Below are 18,196 nucleotides of genomic sequence, written 5' to 3'. Positions count from 1 at the left end.
CCCTGTATGAGTAAGAAACAACATCTAGGAGCGAGGGAGAAGGCAGGTGACTGAGAAAACAATCAATACCCCCTTCCCAGGAAGCTGGCAGTCCGCTGCAGCAGCCCTCAGCTTGAGGAAGCGGGTAACCAGAACTCTGAATGAAGTTGGAAACTTTGGCTACTACGTAGGACCGATATTCTAAATATCAAATCAACTGTGTTTGGGGACTTAAAGTGACCAATGGACTTTCTACTACATAAGAGTGATCAGAAAAGTTGTGGGAAAACCCAAGATTTCATTCAGAAGTGTTACAGCTTCTATCCTGAATAAAAGTGGAGGGACGGTGAATGACAAAAACGAAGTTGCATCATTGAATAGAGAAAGAAGTAAGAGTTGGGAGCATGGACTGAGAACAAAGGAGGGGAAGAAGGCAGGAGTTGGGAGCCTTGGAGGTTTGAGACAAGAGAAAAAGGCACCAAGATATCATTTGGTCGTTGGGAAAATGAACTTTCTAGGGAAACACAATAGGAACATTGTACAGCATGTAGAGCCCCTCTAAGGTCTGTGGTCATGGAATTGGAGTCAGACCAGCAATTGCCTGGAGCAGGAACAGAGAGGGTAGACATTTGGGTTTAACTGGAGTCGTTCAGGGTTTTACCAGACATGTAAGATGCAGGGAGAAGGTGGCAAAAGATTTGAAAGTGTTTTCAAGCCTGTGACTATAAAGGTAGACCATGACATCAAAGTGGGTAAGGAGAGAATGGGAGTGATGGAAAGGCAAAGGACGGAAGACCTGCAGCATTTGGAGAATTACTTAGTGGAGGTATTCAGTGCCCTGGAGAGAGGATAGTCATCAAAACGATGAGACTGCTGTTCATAGTGAGGGCGGGGCTCAGGACATGACCACCTGAGTGGGAAGTGGATGTAGGGTAGAGGATATGACCACTGGATCTGAGAAACCTGTGTCCTGAATGAATCTCACTCTGCAACTGAGGACGGGGGTAGGGTTGGGCACAGGGAGCCAGAGGCCATAGCATTCATGAGTGGTGGCGAATAATCTCATACTTTTACTGCTGATGATACCCCAGAGGTCAGTGAGTGGATTAAAAGCAGTAGTCCTCAGGGCCGGAACCGAGATGAGGCAAGAAATGTGCCAGGGTGAAAAATGTAAGGACGCACTCACTCTCAGCTTTATACACGTGCAAGGTCAGCGCTTAAGAATGAGTGCTTCTCTAAATGTTGTGCCCAGCTCATTTGCCTCCTTCTCGTCAGCGCTCTGGTAGACAGTACTAGAGGGGAAAGCACAATCCCCATTAGAGAGGAGGAAATAAGCCTACTCCTCAAGTACTGATTTGGAAAAGGTCAAAATTATGATGCGGGAGCTTCTTGAGTGGGGACTCTGCTTCAGAAACACTGCTCTGCAGTATTAGGGCTGCCCATGGTGATTGTGGGCACTCGGGGAGGAGGTGTTGCTAGATCTAACTAGAAAACAACGTGTAAGGTCCAAGATGGCTAAGGATTTTCAGACAATATGTTGCTAGATATCTGCTCCAGCGAGCTGCAGCTGCGGTGTCTTTAGGATCTGCAGCGTCCTTAGGATCTGCTGCAATGTTCATACCGAAGCTGTGTTCTTCCACCAGTGACTGCAGATGGTGTGGCCACGAGAGCTGGGCCATTGTTGACCAGCAAAGAGTCCTCCACTGGGTAGTCTTTATTCTGGGGCTCCCCACCCACTTGGCTGAGACTCTTCCAGCTGCTGTGCAGTCTGAGGGTCTTCCTATCCAAACTTCCTCTCCTCTCTCCTGTCACAGCCTTAGACCTGCGTCACCGTCTGAGGCTCTCCCTGCTGACTCCGCCTCCCTCCCTTTTATTCATAAATGTTCCCCCAGTACATCTCTTGCACATCTAGTTCTGACTTGACATCATCTCTCCGAGGACCGGAATGGACACAGCAGTCCTCTCCCCAGCATGGCAGGGTGTTGTGGGAGACGTTTGTCTCAGTCTGTAGATTCTCTAACGGGAGAGATCCAGAGAGGGCAGGGAGGGGTTCTGAGAACTGGTGGTACAGGAAGTGTTTCAACTGGCAGGATAAAGCCATCTAGAGGAGCTCTCTATCCTCCTCAAGGAGATGTCTATCCAGGAAGATTTAGAACTTTGTAAAACACGGTGGAGGCTCTGTCCAGAGAAGGGATAGTGGGCAGGTTAAGTGGCTGTCATCGTCCACACACATGATACCACTGGAATGAAGCCACCAGTTGGACCCTTTATTTCTCAGTGTTCAGAAAAGAATTTTGGATGCTCATTGACTGCTTTCCTGCGGTGGACAACAAGAGGGAAGCCAGGGAGTTTCTCCCACCGTCCCCTGCTGCTCTGAGTGGCACAAGCCAAGCTACTTGTTAGCTGATGGCTACTTAGCATAATGCTGTGTGCTAGAAAACGCCACCAAGACAACTTCAGAGTAAAGTCCTAATTTGGAGCATTCGCGTTGGAAATGATGGAATTCCAAAGTAGCCCAATGTAGTAATAATAAACTGATGGAAAAGGGGGCCATAGGTAACCACTTTTCAAGAATCTTGTCAGTTTATAAGACGCAGTGAGAAGCTGAAAGAAGAGCTTGTAATTAATCTTGTATTCGTCCTAGAACAGTTTTGAAGGGCAGGTAAGGATCCACTTGGTTCCAAGGTAGTCACCACCCAACTTAATCTTCAGTAGTAATTTGAGAGGGTGAGGTGAGGAGCCTCACCTACTTTATCAATCAGAAGCAGGTGGGTGATGGGTAGGGAGCTAGGAGGGGGAGATGGCAGTGCCGCTTCTGGGTGGGACCCTTCACACACCTCGCATCACCTAGGGGAAGTGATTCCCTTCCTGTAGACCTTTACCCAGGAGCCGTATATAGCGAGCCTCCAAATGGGGTGATAGGCACGTGGACAGCGTGAGAAAACAGCTTCCTAATTCTGAGCAGGAGGAGATCTAGGAGTTTGTCTTCCTGTGGGTTCCCCCAAATCAGAAACTGAGACAAGGATTTGGGGGCAGGTAGTTTATTTGGGAGGTGATTCCAGGAGGCAAAAGTGAAGGAAGAACCAGGGAGAGTTAGCTAAGGAAGGGAGACACTCCAAAAAGAAGCTGGTTCGTGTTGTGCGTAACTGGGCAGGGCAGGGGCTAGGGTGAGCAGAAAGTCGCCTAGAGTACAAAAGGTAAGGGGGCACGTACTCTCGGGTTTGTGAAGAACTGGCCCTACAACCAGGACTCAGACTTTGCAGGAACTGCCTGAGACACTTGACTCAGAAGTGTTCCTCCAAGGCATGGGGGGGCTGGGGTATTGATTTATTTTCCAACTCCTGTCCCCCACTGGTTAAGGGTTGCCCTTGAGGGTGTTAGCATCTCCCCTTCCACCTCCACTTCTGGGCTGCGGTGCTCGTGTGGAGAAAAGCCCAGTGGCTTTGGCTAAAACCCTAAGAAAGTTGCATAGTTTTATGCAAAGTCAGATGAGGCAAGGGATGTGGTGCGAGGCAAAAACAATGTCTGCTATAGAGTCAAAATAGTAGGATCCAAGCATGACGTCCCTTAGTGGGTGTTGGATGGGCTATACCCTCTCTCCTGACTATGAGTCAAAGTGATGGCCATGTCCAGGGAGGACCCTACTGATGGTTAGATGCTCCTGGGTATTTGAAGCTCCGTGTTGACCACTGAAAACCTCTATACTCAGTGGGAGAGGGGCAGCCGCGTTGCCCATTGTGAAGACCACCCTGCGACACAGTGTGGCAGGATGGGTTCTTTAATTTTCTCCCCCGCTATCTTTCTGCTGCTTTCAGGGGGAAAAAAGGGCATTTTAAATCTCCATCAAACCTCTTGATGGGTTCAGCAGGGCAGGAATCTTTATTCCCATTGTATAGACAAGGAAAGTTGTTCAGAGAAGTTGTGACCCGTGAGTGAGAGAAGGCCTGGAATCAAACTGGAACCTTCTACCTTCTCCTCCGGAACTCGGTCCAGAGCACCATATTGCTTGGCCTATGAGTTGAGGTTTCTGTGTGGATCATTTGCAGACATTTTCAGCTTCCACATTGTTCTAGGGCTCCCTGTTCTAACTACACAAAGCATCATTATTCAACAGGCACACACACACACACACACACATGCCTTTATAACACAATTAAATCTGTAAGTAGGAGCAGCCACATTTTTAATAATCAGTTAACTCAGTTCTGGTCAGGAAAAAGAAAAAAAGAATTCTCTTCATGCATGCCCCTTTAGAATTTGTCATCTTTGTACATCGAATCATATTGACCGACTTTTGTTATCGTTGTTAGTTCAATTGTCAGAACTGGTGTTTTAAAGAGTCAACAGTAGACGTGAACTTTCTTGGTGCAGATTTGATGCCCACAGGCAAATGCTGCCTTTCTCTGCCTGAACTCTCTTGGACAATGATTCATCTGGGGCTTCTCAGGATAGCACACTTTAAAAGTATTTCCACTTCGGGGAATGTATGAGTAATTTTCCGGAGACTGAATGCATTGCAGATATTTGGGTCCTAGGGAGCATTTTATCTGGAAGAAAAGGATTTGGACTGTCACCAGAGACAATAATGGAAGTGGGCACCCTAGTCCGTGTTGTGGGGGTTCTATCTGAGCAGACGTAGTGACTTTTCATCAATGTGCTTGAGAGACTTAAAAAATACATAGTTCAGGTCCCCGTTTGGCACAACCGATTCCCTAATAATCTCTCTGCTCCCAACTTCAGCCTCTTGGTAATTCATCACTGTGGCCAGAGGGATTTTTACAAAACAGGAATCCAACTTGTAATACTGTTGGATTTTTACAAAACAGGAATTCAACTTGGATGTTTTGCCTGCCCACCCTACCATTATTTCAGTAACAATGCCTTAACATTTTGGGTGTGTGTGTGGGAGGGGTGGGAGAAGGTAGTTGACTGCAGACTAGTTGGAGCTATCAATAAAAATGCCCCTCCCTTCTCTTGCTGGAACTGGGCTGATACCTCATTCTATTGCTGCATAAAATTACATTTAAAAAATTTACCACAATTTAATTTATCCTACTACTGATGGATATTAGGTTGTTTATCATTTGGGTCCATTATAAACAATGTTGATAAGAAATCTTGCACACGTCTCCTAGAGCACATGTGCATGGATTTCTTTAGGTTTCATACCCAAGAATGGAAAACCTGAGTCATGGGTAGATGTATATTCAACTCTTCTCATAAAGTTGAATTGTTTTCCAAAATGGTTATGCCAATTTACACAACCCAGCAGCACGTGAGAGTTCCGTTGCCCTATCTCTTTCCCGACACTTGGTATTTGTGAGACTCTAAAAGTTTTGCAGGTCTGATAGATGTGTAGTGGTATTTCTTGATGGTTTTAATTTGCATTTCTCTGATTACTAATTAGGCTGTGTACCCTTTTACGTGTTTATTGGTTATTCAGGTTTCCTCTTGTGTGAAGTGCCTCTTCAAATCTCTTCCCATTTTTTTTCTACTGGGTTGTCTATTTTGTATGAATCGTAGAAGTTAATAAAAATTTCCTCTGAATATTAGACTTTGGTTGGAGACAAGTGTTTTAAATACTTCCACTCTATAGCTTGCCTTTTCACTCTTTTTTTTTTTTTTTTTTTTTTTTAGTTTACATTTGGCAGATATATCTTTACCTACTTTTTTTTTTTTTTTTTTTTTTTTTTTATTAAATTTATTGAGGTGACAGTTGTTAGTAAAATTACATAGATTTCAGGTGTACAATTCTGTATTACATCATCTATAAATCCCGTTGTGACCTTTTCACTCTTTTAATGATATATTTAATGAACTGAGTTCTCAATTTTAATGTACTCAAATGTACCCGTTTTATCTCTAGTCTATTGTCATGTAGATATTTTCCTCTATTATCTTCTAAAAGCTTTATAGATTTCGCCTTCACATTTAGGTACTCTTGGAATTGATTCTTAAGTACAGTTTTAGGTAGGGGTCCAATTTTGTTTCTTTTCCTGAGGAAAACACAATTGTCCTAGCATCACTTTAGGAAGACCATCTTTTCCTCACTGCTATGCTATGTGCTCTTTGTCATATATTAGGTGTCTTTATATGCTGTGGTCTGTTTCCTTTTGTTATTGATTCTCAGCTAAATTATATTCTGGAAACATATATTATATGATTTTAATCCCTTGAAAACTTTTAAAGTCTTATTCTATGGCCAGGTATATGGACTACTTTTGTAAATGTCCCATGAGTACTTGAAAAGAACATGGATTTTGCAGCTGCTTGATTAATAGTTACATGGTATATCTTTTTCTAGCCTTTCATTTTTACCCCAATGGTAAACTTATGTTTTAGATGTGTCTCTCTGTAAACATCATTTATCTAAATTTAAAAAATTCTGTCTGACAATCTTTGTCTATTTTTTGGTGCATTTAGTCTATTTACGTTTAATATAATTACCGATATATTTGTGTTCAAATGTATTACATGATTCTGTCTTTTCTAACTTTTCCTCTTGTTCTACATTTCTTTTTTTATCCCCTTTGTTACCTTTTTGATTGCTTAATTATTTCTTAGAATATTTTCCCCTGTCTTAGTTTGGAAATGATATACACTGTTTTTATTTGTCGGTGGCAATCCTAGTAATTAAGGCATGCCTTCTTACCTTACTAAGACACAATAAAAACTTTTACTTTCCTCCAAGATAAAACAAGATAAAAATAAAGCTTTAGAATTCTTACCCTACTCACATTATCCCAACTTACATATTATTGCTTTCTGGTATTTAGCCTGCATTTTTATGATTTTCAATGGAAGCGATGATTCAAATAACCTAAACTGCCACTGCTGGAAATCTTGGAATTGTGTTTTTTTTGTTGTTTGTTTTTTAAACCTTCAGCCTCTGTTCAGGCTGAGAATCTGTCATATTAATTTTATATCCCCAGCACTTGGGAAAGTGACTTCACCTTTGTCTTAAGGCAAATGCATTAACACACCAAGCCTCTGCCTGCACCTTTCCATCTGTGTTGGCTGAATGTTCCTGAATGTTCTTGGCCATCTATATCTCTGTGTTATGCAGTTTAATGGATTAAAAGTCAGGGTAGTGTTTATGGTGGAAGCACATTTTAAAGAACCTGCAGGTTTCATTCAGATAGTCATGTTGTCAACACCTCTGTTCTGTCTGTCACTCTTCAGCACAAAGGTATCCCACATATTCTGGGCCGGGGAGATTCTAGTGCCATCTCCGATGGGTGAGGGAGAGAAAGAAGCTCTGGCTCTCTAACTGCCTGGGACATCTCAGATTTTCTATCCATACAAGTCTAGTTTCTACCTTGTAATTAGATCACCAAGTGAACTTTGGAACTAGATCTAGTGAAATTTTCAAGGGCCAATCCTGCATTCGTATTAAATATCTGAAAACTCTGTGTAATACAAGGTGTGTATATCTCAACACTTTCCCAATACTTTCCATGATAATTGGGGAAATGCATCTGTGTGGGGGGAAAAATGGGTTGTGTTAGTTTACTGGGGCTACTATAATAAAGTTCCACAAACTGGGTGGTTTAAAACATTCTCTCACAGTTCTAGAGGCCAGAAGTCTTAAATCAAAGTGTGAGCAGGGCTGTGATCTCTCTGAAGGTTCTAGAGGAGAATCCTTCCTTGCCTCTTCCTGGTTTCTGCTGGTTCCCAGTAAGTCTTCACATTCCTTGGCTTGTAGCTGCATCACTCTAGTTATTTATGCCTGTCTTCACAATAGCTATCCTCTCTCTCTCTCTCTCTCTCTCTCTCTCTCTCTCTCTCTCTCTCTCCTTCCTTCCCTCTTCATATGACATTCTCCTCTCTCTCTGTGTATGTCCAAATTTCCCTCATATTATAAAGACACCACTGGTCCACCTTAATCTAGTATGACTGCATCTTAATTTGATTACACCCACAAAACTTTTTTCCAAATAAGGTCACAATCACAGGTACTGTGAGTGAGGACTTCAACATATCTTTTTTTGGGGGTGGGCCACAATTCAACTTACAACACCGGGCAAAAAATAAAAGGCAATAAGATTATCTTTGAGACTAATATCATCTACCTAATAAAACTTATCTGGTGGTGGTTGGGTACCTTTCATTCTTCCACACAACACTTATAAGTAAACCAGTCCTCAAAGTCTCTGTCCACCAAGCTGTCTTATAAACACTTGGGCTAGCATCCTCTCAGATGGCATTTTCATTGACTGCATTCGATTTAGATGCTGAAGATGCTGCACAGTCAATAGGTGTGCTATCTGGTTCAGTGGATAGGGAGGAAGAGCCATTTTGTTGAGCTCATCGTTTAGATACAAACCAGGCATCCAGAGAAAACCTGATTTGTACTGGGACAGCCTGTGCCTTTGGCTATTTCATCATCATTTTATTAACCTGCATCTGGGGGGTGAGGCTGGAAACTCTCAACAAGTATCTTGAAAGCCTCTTTGGCCTCTGAGGGGCCAACAGTGTTGTAGAAAGAAGAGCAAGGCCCCCCAGAAAATCTGTATCCATGAGGCATGCAAGGTGGGCGAGCCTCTACTTGTATAATTGTATACATGGAAAATCTTATGAAGTGATCAAATATATATCAGCAAATTGAGCTGATCCTTGTCAGTGTGGCAGGGAACGGTCAAGAATGAATAGAAGATTATGGTTGTCATTAAGACCCTTTATGTTCTATGTTGTTGCATGAACTCCTTGCTCTCCTTCATCTCAAGACCTGCCACATGACTTTGGCCTGAATATTCTCTCTGATGACCCTTACTCCACTCACTGTATAAATCCAATTAATCTTTTGGGGCTTAATTCCCTGAGCTTAGAGCAGTTATCTCTGAGCTTAGAGCAGTGTATGTCATATAATGGGTACTTAATAACATTTGTAGGATGAATTAAAAAAAAATATTGGCCATACATTTTATCTCCCAGATCATCTTTCTCAACATATCTCTTTTCTGATTATACTAATTATAGTCCCAGCCCCAGAGGAATATGAAAAACTTCCTCCTTAAGTCTGACTAGGAGCGGTGGGACAGGCTCTGGAATATATATATCCAAGAGCTGCCTGTTTAGCTACACAGCAGAGAGGTCTGGCTATTGCAGCTTTAGAACAGAGAGTGTTTTCCTCATCTAAATTGGGATGGGGCACCACTGAGTTCTGCAACATGCAATGCAAGCGCTATATAGGGAGTGTCCATTCCGTCCACCCCCCACCAGCTCTTCAAGTGTGGAAATCCAGGTTTAGAGGGGAAAGAGCTTGGCCCAAGTCAACCAAGCAATCAGTGGAAGAGTTAGGATTAGAACAAGCTATCACGTTCCTTCTTGCACTACCCAGCCTTACACTCAAATTGCAAAATATCAGGAACCGTGAAAGTAAAGGAGAAGTGATTTATGACATATCCATATCACACAATTAAAAAACACACGATGCTTTAAGATATAACATTGATCTTGACATACCTTTAAAAATATTAATTTTAATGGATATCTCAAAGGTCTCTCATGACATAGATCGCAGGTGTTACCCTGGGCTGGAGCAAGTTGTCTGGCAGCTCTCAACATGCAGTCATGCAAAATCCTAAATAACGTTACCAATCTCTATGTGATGTTTCCCAGAGGACAACCTTCGACCTTTAGCGACATCCTTGCCATATACCTTTGGAAGTTCTGGTCCTGAGAAGCTTGTCTTGATAAATGAAAGCTCTGGTCACAATCAAAATAAAAAGACCAGGGACATTTTTTTTTGTAAAGTAAGGGAACCCATCATCTGATATTGAACTTGAAAAGGGAAGTCACAATGGAGATGTGCTTGGTTTTCTGACTCGTGTTGGTGTATGGGACCTTCTCCAAAGGTGGGTGCCAACTGCATTCCCTTGCTCAGTTCTGACATTGTGACCAGTGCATGCATTGGTGAGGTGGTAACTGGATGCCACCTGTAGTGGGGAAGAGTTATCAAGGAGCAGAAGGACCCATCAGAACTGGACATGCCCATGCGGGAGTGTCCTTACTGGGGCCCAGGGGCAGTGGCTTCCTTACTGGTGGCTTCATCTACATTTTGTATTGAGCTAGATGTGCTCATGTTGACTTGATCACTAAGGCCTCTAGTGACACTGTCGTAAGATGGTGGGAAAGATGTGGCAGATGCAGTTTCAGATTTGTCTGGGAGCACGCAACTTTCATTTCTCATGAATGCAACAAAGCCTTCATCTGAGAGTGACACAGCCTCCTCCTCAGCCGTGGGCACGCCTGGAGGGTTGGAGACTGTCTTGGAGCGATGGAATACATAGCTCCGATAGGCCTTTTGAATGACTTTGGCTGAAATGTCTTCTTGCTTCCACCGGAGGGTGGTGGCTATTGGCTCGTAGGATGCTTTTGAAAGATTAGTTGCCATAAACTTATCCTCCATATTTGTCTTTAGAGAATCCAACTCCCCAGATTCTCCCAAAACATTCTTCGTGAAGGCAAAAAGGATGTCCAAACAGTGGATCTTATCTCCAGGGACCAAGGGCAGGTCCATCTGGATTAATATATTCTGATTGGGTTTGGGGATGCGCAGAGGTCCAGAGAGGGTGTCTGCAAAGTCTGAGAGGGCAGAGAAGGCAATGAACTGGGTGGCCTCTGGGTCGAACTTCTCCCAAGTCTCATAGAACATGTCAAAGTCATCCTCGCTCAGGGGCTCGGTGCTCTCCTCCGTGGCCACATTGAAGTTCTCCAGAATCACTGCAATGTACATGTTGACCACAATGAGGAAGGAGATGATGATGTAGGTGGTGAAGAAGATGATGCCCACGGCTGGGCTCCCACAGTCCCCTCTGGTGCCATTGTTGTAGGGCAGGTTGGGGTCACAGTAAGGGGGCCCCGTGTTGAGGATGGGGCTGAGGAGACCGTCCCAGCCGGCCGATGTGGTGACCTGGAAGAGGCACAGCATGCTGTTGGCGAAGGTCTGGAAGTTGAACATGTCGTCGATGCCAGCCTCCCACTTGACATGGGGGAAGCTGGCCATGCCGAAGATGGAGTAGATGAACATGACGAGGAAGAGCAGCAGGCCGATGTTGAAGAGGGCAGGTAGGGACATCATGAGGGCAAAGAGCAGGGTGCGGATGCCCTTGGCCGCTCGGATCAGCCTGAGGATGCGCCCGATCCGGGCCAGCCGAACGACTCGGAAGAGTGTGGGGGAGAAGTAACTTTCAAATGACTTAAGAATTGTAGAAAACACCAGGCCTTTAAGAGGAAGAGGAAATGATCTAATTAGTACTTCCAGCCATGAGTCCTGACACAGTTGGCTATGATCACACTCCCTCGTCTCTGCTTTATATGGACCTCCAAGGGAGCATCTGTATTCAAGGACTGGGCCCTCCGAGCCTGGCACAATGGTTGGCGTAGAGTAGGGGCTTGGCAAGTGTTCACTGCATAAATCTGCTCTCCCTCAAGTAAGTCTCGCCCTTCCTACCATGTTTTTATCTTTCCCTCCACCCAGAATGTGGTCTTCTTAGCCAACCTCCGTGGTCTTCTGCTGCCTAGTTCAGCTGGGAGTGATTGTGCCATATTACACATGCACACAGTCCTTCGTCTGTTTCTGTCTATGACACAGGCCCTGCTCTTCCCTGAGAATTCAGCCTTTGGGTCATGCCTTTTCCTCCACGCTGATTCTGTGCTCTGTTAAGGCCAGGACACCCTGTGATTCATCTCCCTGCCTCCTACTGTGAAGATTAACTCAGTTCCTGGCACATGGTCCTGTAGATAATTGTACATAGCCTGGTATTAATTATAAGGGGGCCAGAGGAGTTGGGCTACTTGCTGACAGCTAATGCAGAATGGCTTTGAGTGGCCAGCTGTCTGTATAATGGCTTTTCTTCCTTTCTTTTATTTCCAGCTGCATTTCAACTCTGTTAGGGCCTAGAGATGGGCTTGTTTAAGGTCAGTTGCAGCTCTCCACCCCAACGATGAAAAAGGCTGGAAAGATGAAGGATGTTTATGTCTCCCTATCTGTTATTTAACTTGAAGATTTGTGAAACTTGATTTCGGGGACCTGAAGAGGCCTATTGGGAGCACCAAAGATTAGGCTAGGCCTTTAGGTAAGATAGGATTGAAAACCTCTCAGGACAAATGGTGAGGGGTGTGGGAGCAAGCTCTCTTTCCTTGCTAGTGTTCCCTTGATCCTCTTCTACTTGCCTTTTGTCATATGAACATGGGTAACCACAGTACTGTGATGGAGGGGGGAAGGAAATGGAGGAGACTTGGGAAATAATTATAATGTTGGATTATACAACCTTTATAAAAGCCCCTCTCTTAAAGTCTACTTTAACTGGTGACATAATGGACATTTTTCCATAGTGTGGGATACATTATGTGTCTATATAATCTCCTAAGACTCTTTCAGCCAACTGGTCAACATCTACTTTAAGGAAGAATGAGTGTTCATACTTGTAACAAATAGGTACTCGATACATGACTTGCTGGTGGGAAAGAAGAAAGGGAGAGAGGGAAGGAGAGAAGGATGGACAGGTGGAATCTGTCTTTCACTTGTTTTCTAGATGTCTCTATGAGTGATTTCTGCCCAGTGGAAGGTGTTTCTATGTAGGTCATAGGAACTGATAGTTAAGGTGTCCACATTATAGAACTGAGTATTTTAAGTATATTTGTTTTTTATATTACTGTATGGGAAGTCACATAAGCAAGCCCCCATCTTTAATATAAAATCAAAATGGCCTTTAGAGTCTGTCACTTTGGAAGCCAAACAATTCAACAAAACAAGCCTTCCATAAGAAACAGCAGCAACAATAAAATAAAATAAAATAAAACAAATAAACAAACAAAAAAATTACACCCCCCCCCCCAAACAACGAAACACAACCCAAGGCTGTGTTTCAGCACTAGGGTAGGGAGATTGATTAAATGCTGTCAAATTATATGTAGATGCTATTAGCCTTTGATGTAAATCAATGGAAAATTAAATCTACAGCTATGCCTCGACATGAAGAGTAAGCAGGTCAGGATATATTTATAATGCAAAGTAAAGCTGGTGTGCTGGGATTTGGCCTTTATGAGGCCAAACTTTGGCTAAACCACACGAAGGCCAGGGACAGTCTCTTGGTTGTCAGTGGGAGGCTGCTACTTCATTAGAACACTAGCCGGGTCTAAATTCAACTCCACCCTTTACAAACTGTATGACCTTGTACGGTATAACTTTCTTAATCTGAGGCTCAATTTTAAATGTATACAATGAGGATAATAATACTTCTTCACAGGACTGCTATGAAGATTCATGGAGCCCAGCCCAATACTCAGAACTCAGCAAGTACTCAATTATGGCCACTCCATCCCCCACTCTGGCACCTTTGGCCCCGAAATACTTGGCCTGTCATTCAACAACACCCAGACTAGACCGTAATAGCATTGACCTCTTGGCATTGATCTCTTGACTGTTCTATTACTCATATTCCCTAAGTGGACCGTTGTACAGAGACTTAACTCCAGATCCTTGACTTACAAATTTCTTTGGAACAATCTCCTCTTAGACTTTCCTCACTCAGTTGGCAACCCACCTCCTTTTCCAAAAAGTATTTTATGACTCACTTTACATCATACCACCCACTCTCCAATTTGAAGATCATAAAAAGAAGGCCCACTGGAAACTCCATCATCTTAGGTTTTCTGGAGGAGCAATTATTCCCCATCAGCCCCCAAAGTTCTGGTGATGGCTATGCACACAGTAGGTGCCTAAAGATACTTCATGATACAGCATGGAGAAGCCCAAAGGAAACTCTCCGTGTCATTTAGAGACCCAGAGGCATTTTAAATCTGTTGCGTTTGGAAGACAGCAAATATTGGGTTCCTCCAATGTATAGCATGTGTTAAAAGAGTTTGTTGGTTGTCTTTTTGGTTTTGAAAGAGCATCCAAAACAACCCCAAGGAGAGGCTGGGCTTCCCCAGCATGAGTGACGCTCACTTACTCCCAATGGAGAGGATCACAACAATGAAATCAAACACATTCCAGCCGTTGGTGAAGAAATACTGCCTCAAGGCGAACATCTTCAGGACACACTCGGCTGTGAAGACGGCCACAAAGAACTGGTTGATTTTGTTCAGGACTTTTGTCTTTTCTTCACTCTGATCATCAGTCTCTACCATCATGGTGACCATATTGAGGCAGATGAGGACCATGATGACGACGTCGAAAGTTTGTCTGGTCACAATGTCAAAGACAAAGCCCTGGTACTTGTTCTGAGAAGACAAAAGACGGTACATCAGGGCCTTTCAGCCTGGAGAAGCTGTGAGCTGTGTTCTCCATACATGGGTTTTTAAAGCCTGTCTCTTTTGTCTCCCTCACACTCCACATCCAAACAGAAGCCACATCCAAACAGAAGCCACGTCTTGTCTAAAATCTCACTCTTAGTTGATTCTACCTCATTGCCCCAGTTCAGATCCTCTTTGCCTCTCCTGGCTCTATAAAGTCAGGTGGGACTTGTCCATACTTTTCCCTCCATTTGCAATGCCCATCTCTTGGCTATCTAAATCCTAGTAATCTTGAATGATTCATCTCTCTTAAGCTCCGCTTCCTCCAGAGACTTTCCCTTAATCATATCATATCCGTCCCTTCTTTGGATTCCCACATCCTTTACAGTCAGTTTTGAGTTCTGGCATTTCGTGTATGCTTGCTTCTCTTCTTCTCTAGTAGACCTTGAACTCTGTGAGGATAGGGACCATGTCTTATTTAACTGTGTTACTGTAGTGCCTTGTATATAGCAGGAGTTTAAGAACCGCTTGCAAAATGATTGATTCAAGGGTAAAGCTAAGTGTGATGGTGCAATTTATTCCCACGAATGTTCTCTTTATTCCTGGGGCTTTGCAGCTGTCTAAGCAAATGTAGCTATAGGGCATGGGGTCAGGTTTTGGTTCTTTGTACTCTTGGGGAGAGGCAGAGTAGCCTCGATAACCAAGAGATCATTTGTATGTGGCTATTTTATGGTGTTTTGAAAAAGTTCCTAGTATGGCCCTCTTGTCTTTCCTATTCTCTTCACATCACACTGTTCTGTGACTCCTTGATCTGAACTCCATTCCCCACCACTCACCTTCTCCTGAACCCTTCTCCTGAGCTTTGTAGAGCTCATTGCCTTGATCTGCAAACATCTCCTCTTACTCAGTGGCTGCTTACTCTCCGCCACCCCACGTGCTCCAGAGCTAGGCGGCAGGCCTAAACATCCTTCTTGCTCCCACTGTCACTTTCAGACATTTGCTCCGCCTGTATCTTGTAAAAGCCTTCCTGTTAGCCCACCTTCACCTCGTCTTCATCGCTGCCACTTACCACCTTTCTAGTCCCTCTGCTTCATTACCGATGAATTGGGCTCTTGGCCACATGTGGCCACTCTTGGCTATTATGTCTTGGTTCCTTTGACAAACCTCTAATGACCGAATTTTTCCTAACGTTAAAAAAAAAAATCTTTCTGAACCCCACATCTTCCTCCAGCTACCACCCCACTTCTCTCCCCACTTTCACAGCAAAATTTCTTGACAGAGTTGTGTATAGTCACGGTTTCTCATTCATTCCTCAACCCATTCCAACATAGCTTGTGTCCCCATCCTGCCACTGAAATAGTTCTTGCTAAGATCCCCAATGACCTTCATAATGCTAACTCCAAGGACACTCGTTTGGCACTGCTGACCAACCCCTCCACCTTGAAACTCTCCTTTCTTGGTTTTCATCATGCCTTACTTTCCTGGTTCTTTTCTTGACTTTCTAGATGTTCTTTTTTGAGTCTTCGTTCCCGAACTGTTAGGCATTAGAGCTTCTCAAGGCTCAGTCTCAAGCTGGTAAATTAATACGTGTGTGATTTTTGCTACTTATTTTCCTGAGTCGCTGGACTGTATCTCCACGATGGCAGGAACTTTGTCTATCGTGCTTACTGCTCTGTCCCCAGGATCTGCATAGTGACTGGCATGTGTTAGATCTTCGATAAATACATGAATGAATGGGTGACAGAATGGCCAGCTGTGTCACCCTCGCCTCATATAAAATTACAAAGTCACTCTACTAAATTTAAATTTGATTAAATTTAATTCTGCACACAGATGCTGACTGAATGTGTACCATGTGCAGGGTTTACATGGGTCACTGTGAGGGAGGACGGGAGGAAGCTGTTAGGAGTCTCACCAGGGGGCTCCCAGGAGCTGCAAAGCAGGCAGAGGAAGAAAAGGGCTGTGGCAGAGGCTGGTTCCCACTTCCTGCTTTGTGGTGGGAATGAGTTGCTACGCTATGGGGTCAGAACAAAGAAGCAGACCCAAGTGGGCCTGGCTCCGGGCCCAACTGCTGCCTCACATCTTTCCTGGAGTGGGAGGGGTATTGCTGAGACACTAATAGCTCCCATTTCATCACTGAAAATGGTGAAAAAACAGAGGCCTGTTCATAGCCACACGACTTCTAGTTAAGCAGAACAGGTGACAACATGGCTAAGTTCTGGGCTTTGAATGCGTCCTGGATCTACAGATGCTGGGGAATGAATGGAGCAGCTTGCCAGCTGCTCTTGGCTTAGCCTGTGGGAAGGGATCACACCTTTGGAACCCTTACTACTCTCAGAGATGATGAAGTGGGTGACTGATGATGTGATATTATAGAGCCTATTATTTTCCTATAAAGTGGAGTATGTGAAACCTGCTTTTAGTGATTTCTATTGTAGGGAACGTTATAGAATAAAATTTCTCAGCCTTGTGGAAGCCTTCGTCTTTGCTGTGGATCAAGCATAAGATTTAACCCTGGGCCTCACCAGAGGTGAGGAGTGGTATGTCTGTGTGTGTGTTGGAGGTCCCTGTGTTGTCCAGGTTGGCTTGCCGTCACTTGGCACCCATGCAACTGTGGGGCAGCACTGTGCCAACACTATGCTTATCTGATCAGCTTGTCCTGTTGGGACTCCTCAGGGAAGAAGGTGAGCTTTCTAGTCCAATAATCTGGTGAAAAGGAAGCTGGACCTGGGAAGGTGAGTCTTAGGTGGCAGAGGGAATTTCTCTTTCTTGGGGTTTCTTTCTTGGCTCTGGCCTTTGAGGAGGACAGGTGATCAAGCCTGTGCCACTCCGTGGTCAAGACGCTGCCTGCCATATGGATGCAGCCAGGAGCGTCCCTAAACAGTTCTGTCTGGAGTCACTGTAGAAGACCCGCTCACGCCAGAAGACCAGCGGTACTTCCTTTGGATTTCTCATTCCTTGGCCCTGGGAACGCTCACTACCCTCATCCCTCAATCCAACCCAGCGCTCCTCCACAAAGGGCACTGTGCAGGCCCCTACCCAGCACAGGCAGAAGCCGTCAGGTTGGATTCACAGATGTACCCTGCTAGAGGGAAACTCGGAGGCTCACCAGGGGCCGGGGGATGGGCTTCTGGGGCTTCTTGGAGCCCAGCTTCTTCATGGCGTTGTAGTACTTCTTCTGTTCCTCCGTCATGAAGATGTCCTGGCCCCCTAAGTATAGGAGAGGATAACACACACCTCTGTTATTAAAGCAATAGGAACCCCCTCTGTTATTAAAACAACAGGAATCCCCAGGGATACCAAACTCATCACATGCTGGAGAGGAAGGGCATCTCAACTTTTCCCCTGCTCTGTAGAAAGACATGCCAAGGCCAGGAGCAAGCAGTGTCCTGCCCAGGTGCCACAACCAGTGACAGAGTGGGTGGGACTGAGTCCCAGCTCTGACTCACTGCCTAGGTCTCTGGAGCAAAGCCTGTTTCTCGTCTCCAGGAACCCAGAGATGTTACATGGACAGAGGTGGGGAGGGTTTGGGAACAGGACCCTAGAAAGTACAAGTTAGTTCAAATCTGAGCCTTGAATCCAGCCTGCTCATTCCAGTCAAATCCACTGGGCTTCTAGGACCCCACTTCCTGCCAGGAGCAAGAGCTTCCCTCAGAGCTTTCTGGAGCAAAGACCCTGCAACACAGTCCCTTGACCCGTTCCTGGAGGGGAGGAGCTGAGGACAGTCATTGCCTTATCTAAGGGTCCTCAGAGAATGCTTGCTTGGTTCTCTTACGGCCCTGCCATTTGCACGGTCCTCTGCTATTTCAGTGTCCATTTTTTTTGAAGATGCCTTCCTCTCTTAGGACTGGATGTTAGTTTTCTTTAGAGACCCTTTAAATATCGTTCATTCAACCCCTCACCTTTTACTTCCTGACATAATTTGAAAGCCTCCCATTTCAATAGCATGTTTGTAAAAATTAGTCACTGCAACTGC

At 44.6% G+C, this 18,196-nt stretch overlaps 1 protein-coding gene across 1 annotated transcript in view; it reads right to left on the bottom strand.

Annotated features, from left to right (window-relative positions):
- Positions 1-9,489: 9,489 nt before the first annotated feature.
- Positions 9,490-18,196, bottom strand: part of SCN10A (sodium voltage-gated channel alpha subunit 10) — a 76,896-nt gene continuing 68,189 nt past the window's right edge. The window contains exons 25-27 of the mRNA XM_088798257.1: positions 17,330-17,434; positions 13,938-14,208; positions 9,490-11,205 (exon numbers count right to left, since the gene is read on the bottom strand). Of these exons, the coding sequence (XP_088654383.1) occupies positions 9,989-11,205; positions 13,938-14,208; positions 17,330-17,434 (1,593 nt within the window). The 3' untranslated portion in view covers positions 9,490-9,988. The remainder of the gene's footprint in view (positions 11,206-13,937; positions 14,209-17,329; positions 17,435-18,196) is intronic.

The sequence above is a fragment of the Rhinolophus sinicus genome, chromosome 5, assembly GCF_057876585.1.
Source record: "Rhinolophus sinicus isolate RSI-liver-muscle chromosome 5, RSI-T2T, whole genome shotgun sequence".
NCBI classification, from domain to species: Eukaryota; Metazoa; Chordata; class Mammalia; order Chiroptera; family Rhinolophidae; genus Rhinolophus; species Rhinolophus sinicus.
Note: the sequence above shows the minus strand (reverse complement) of the source record. Positions and strands in the feature narration are given on the sequence as shown.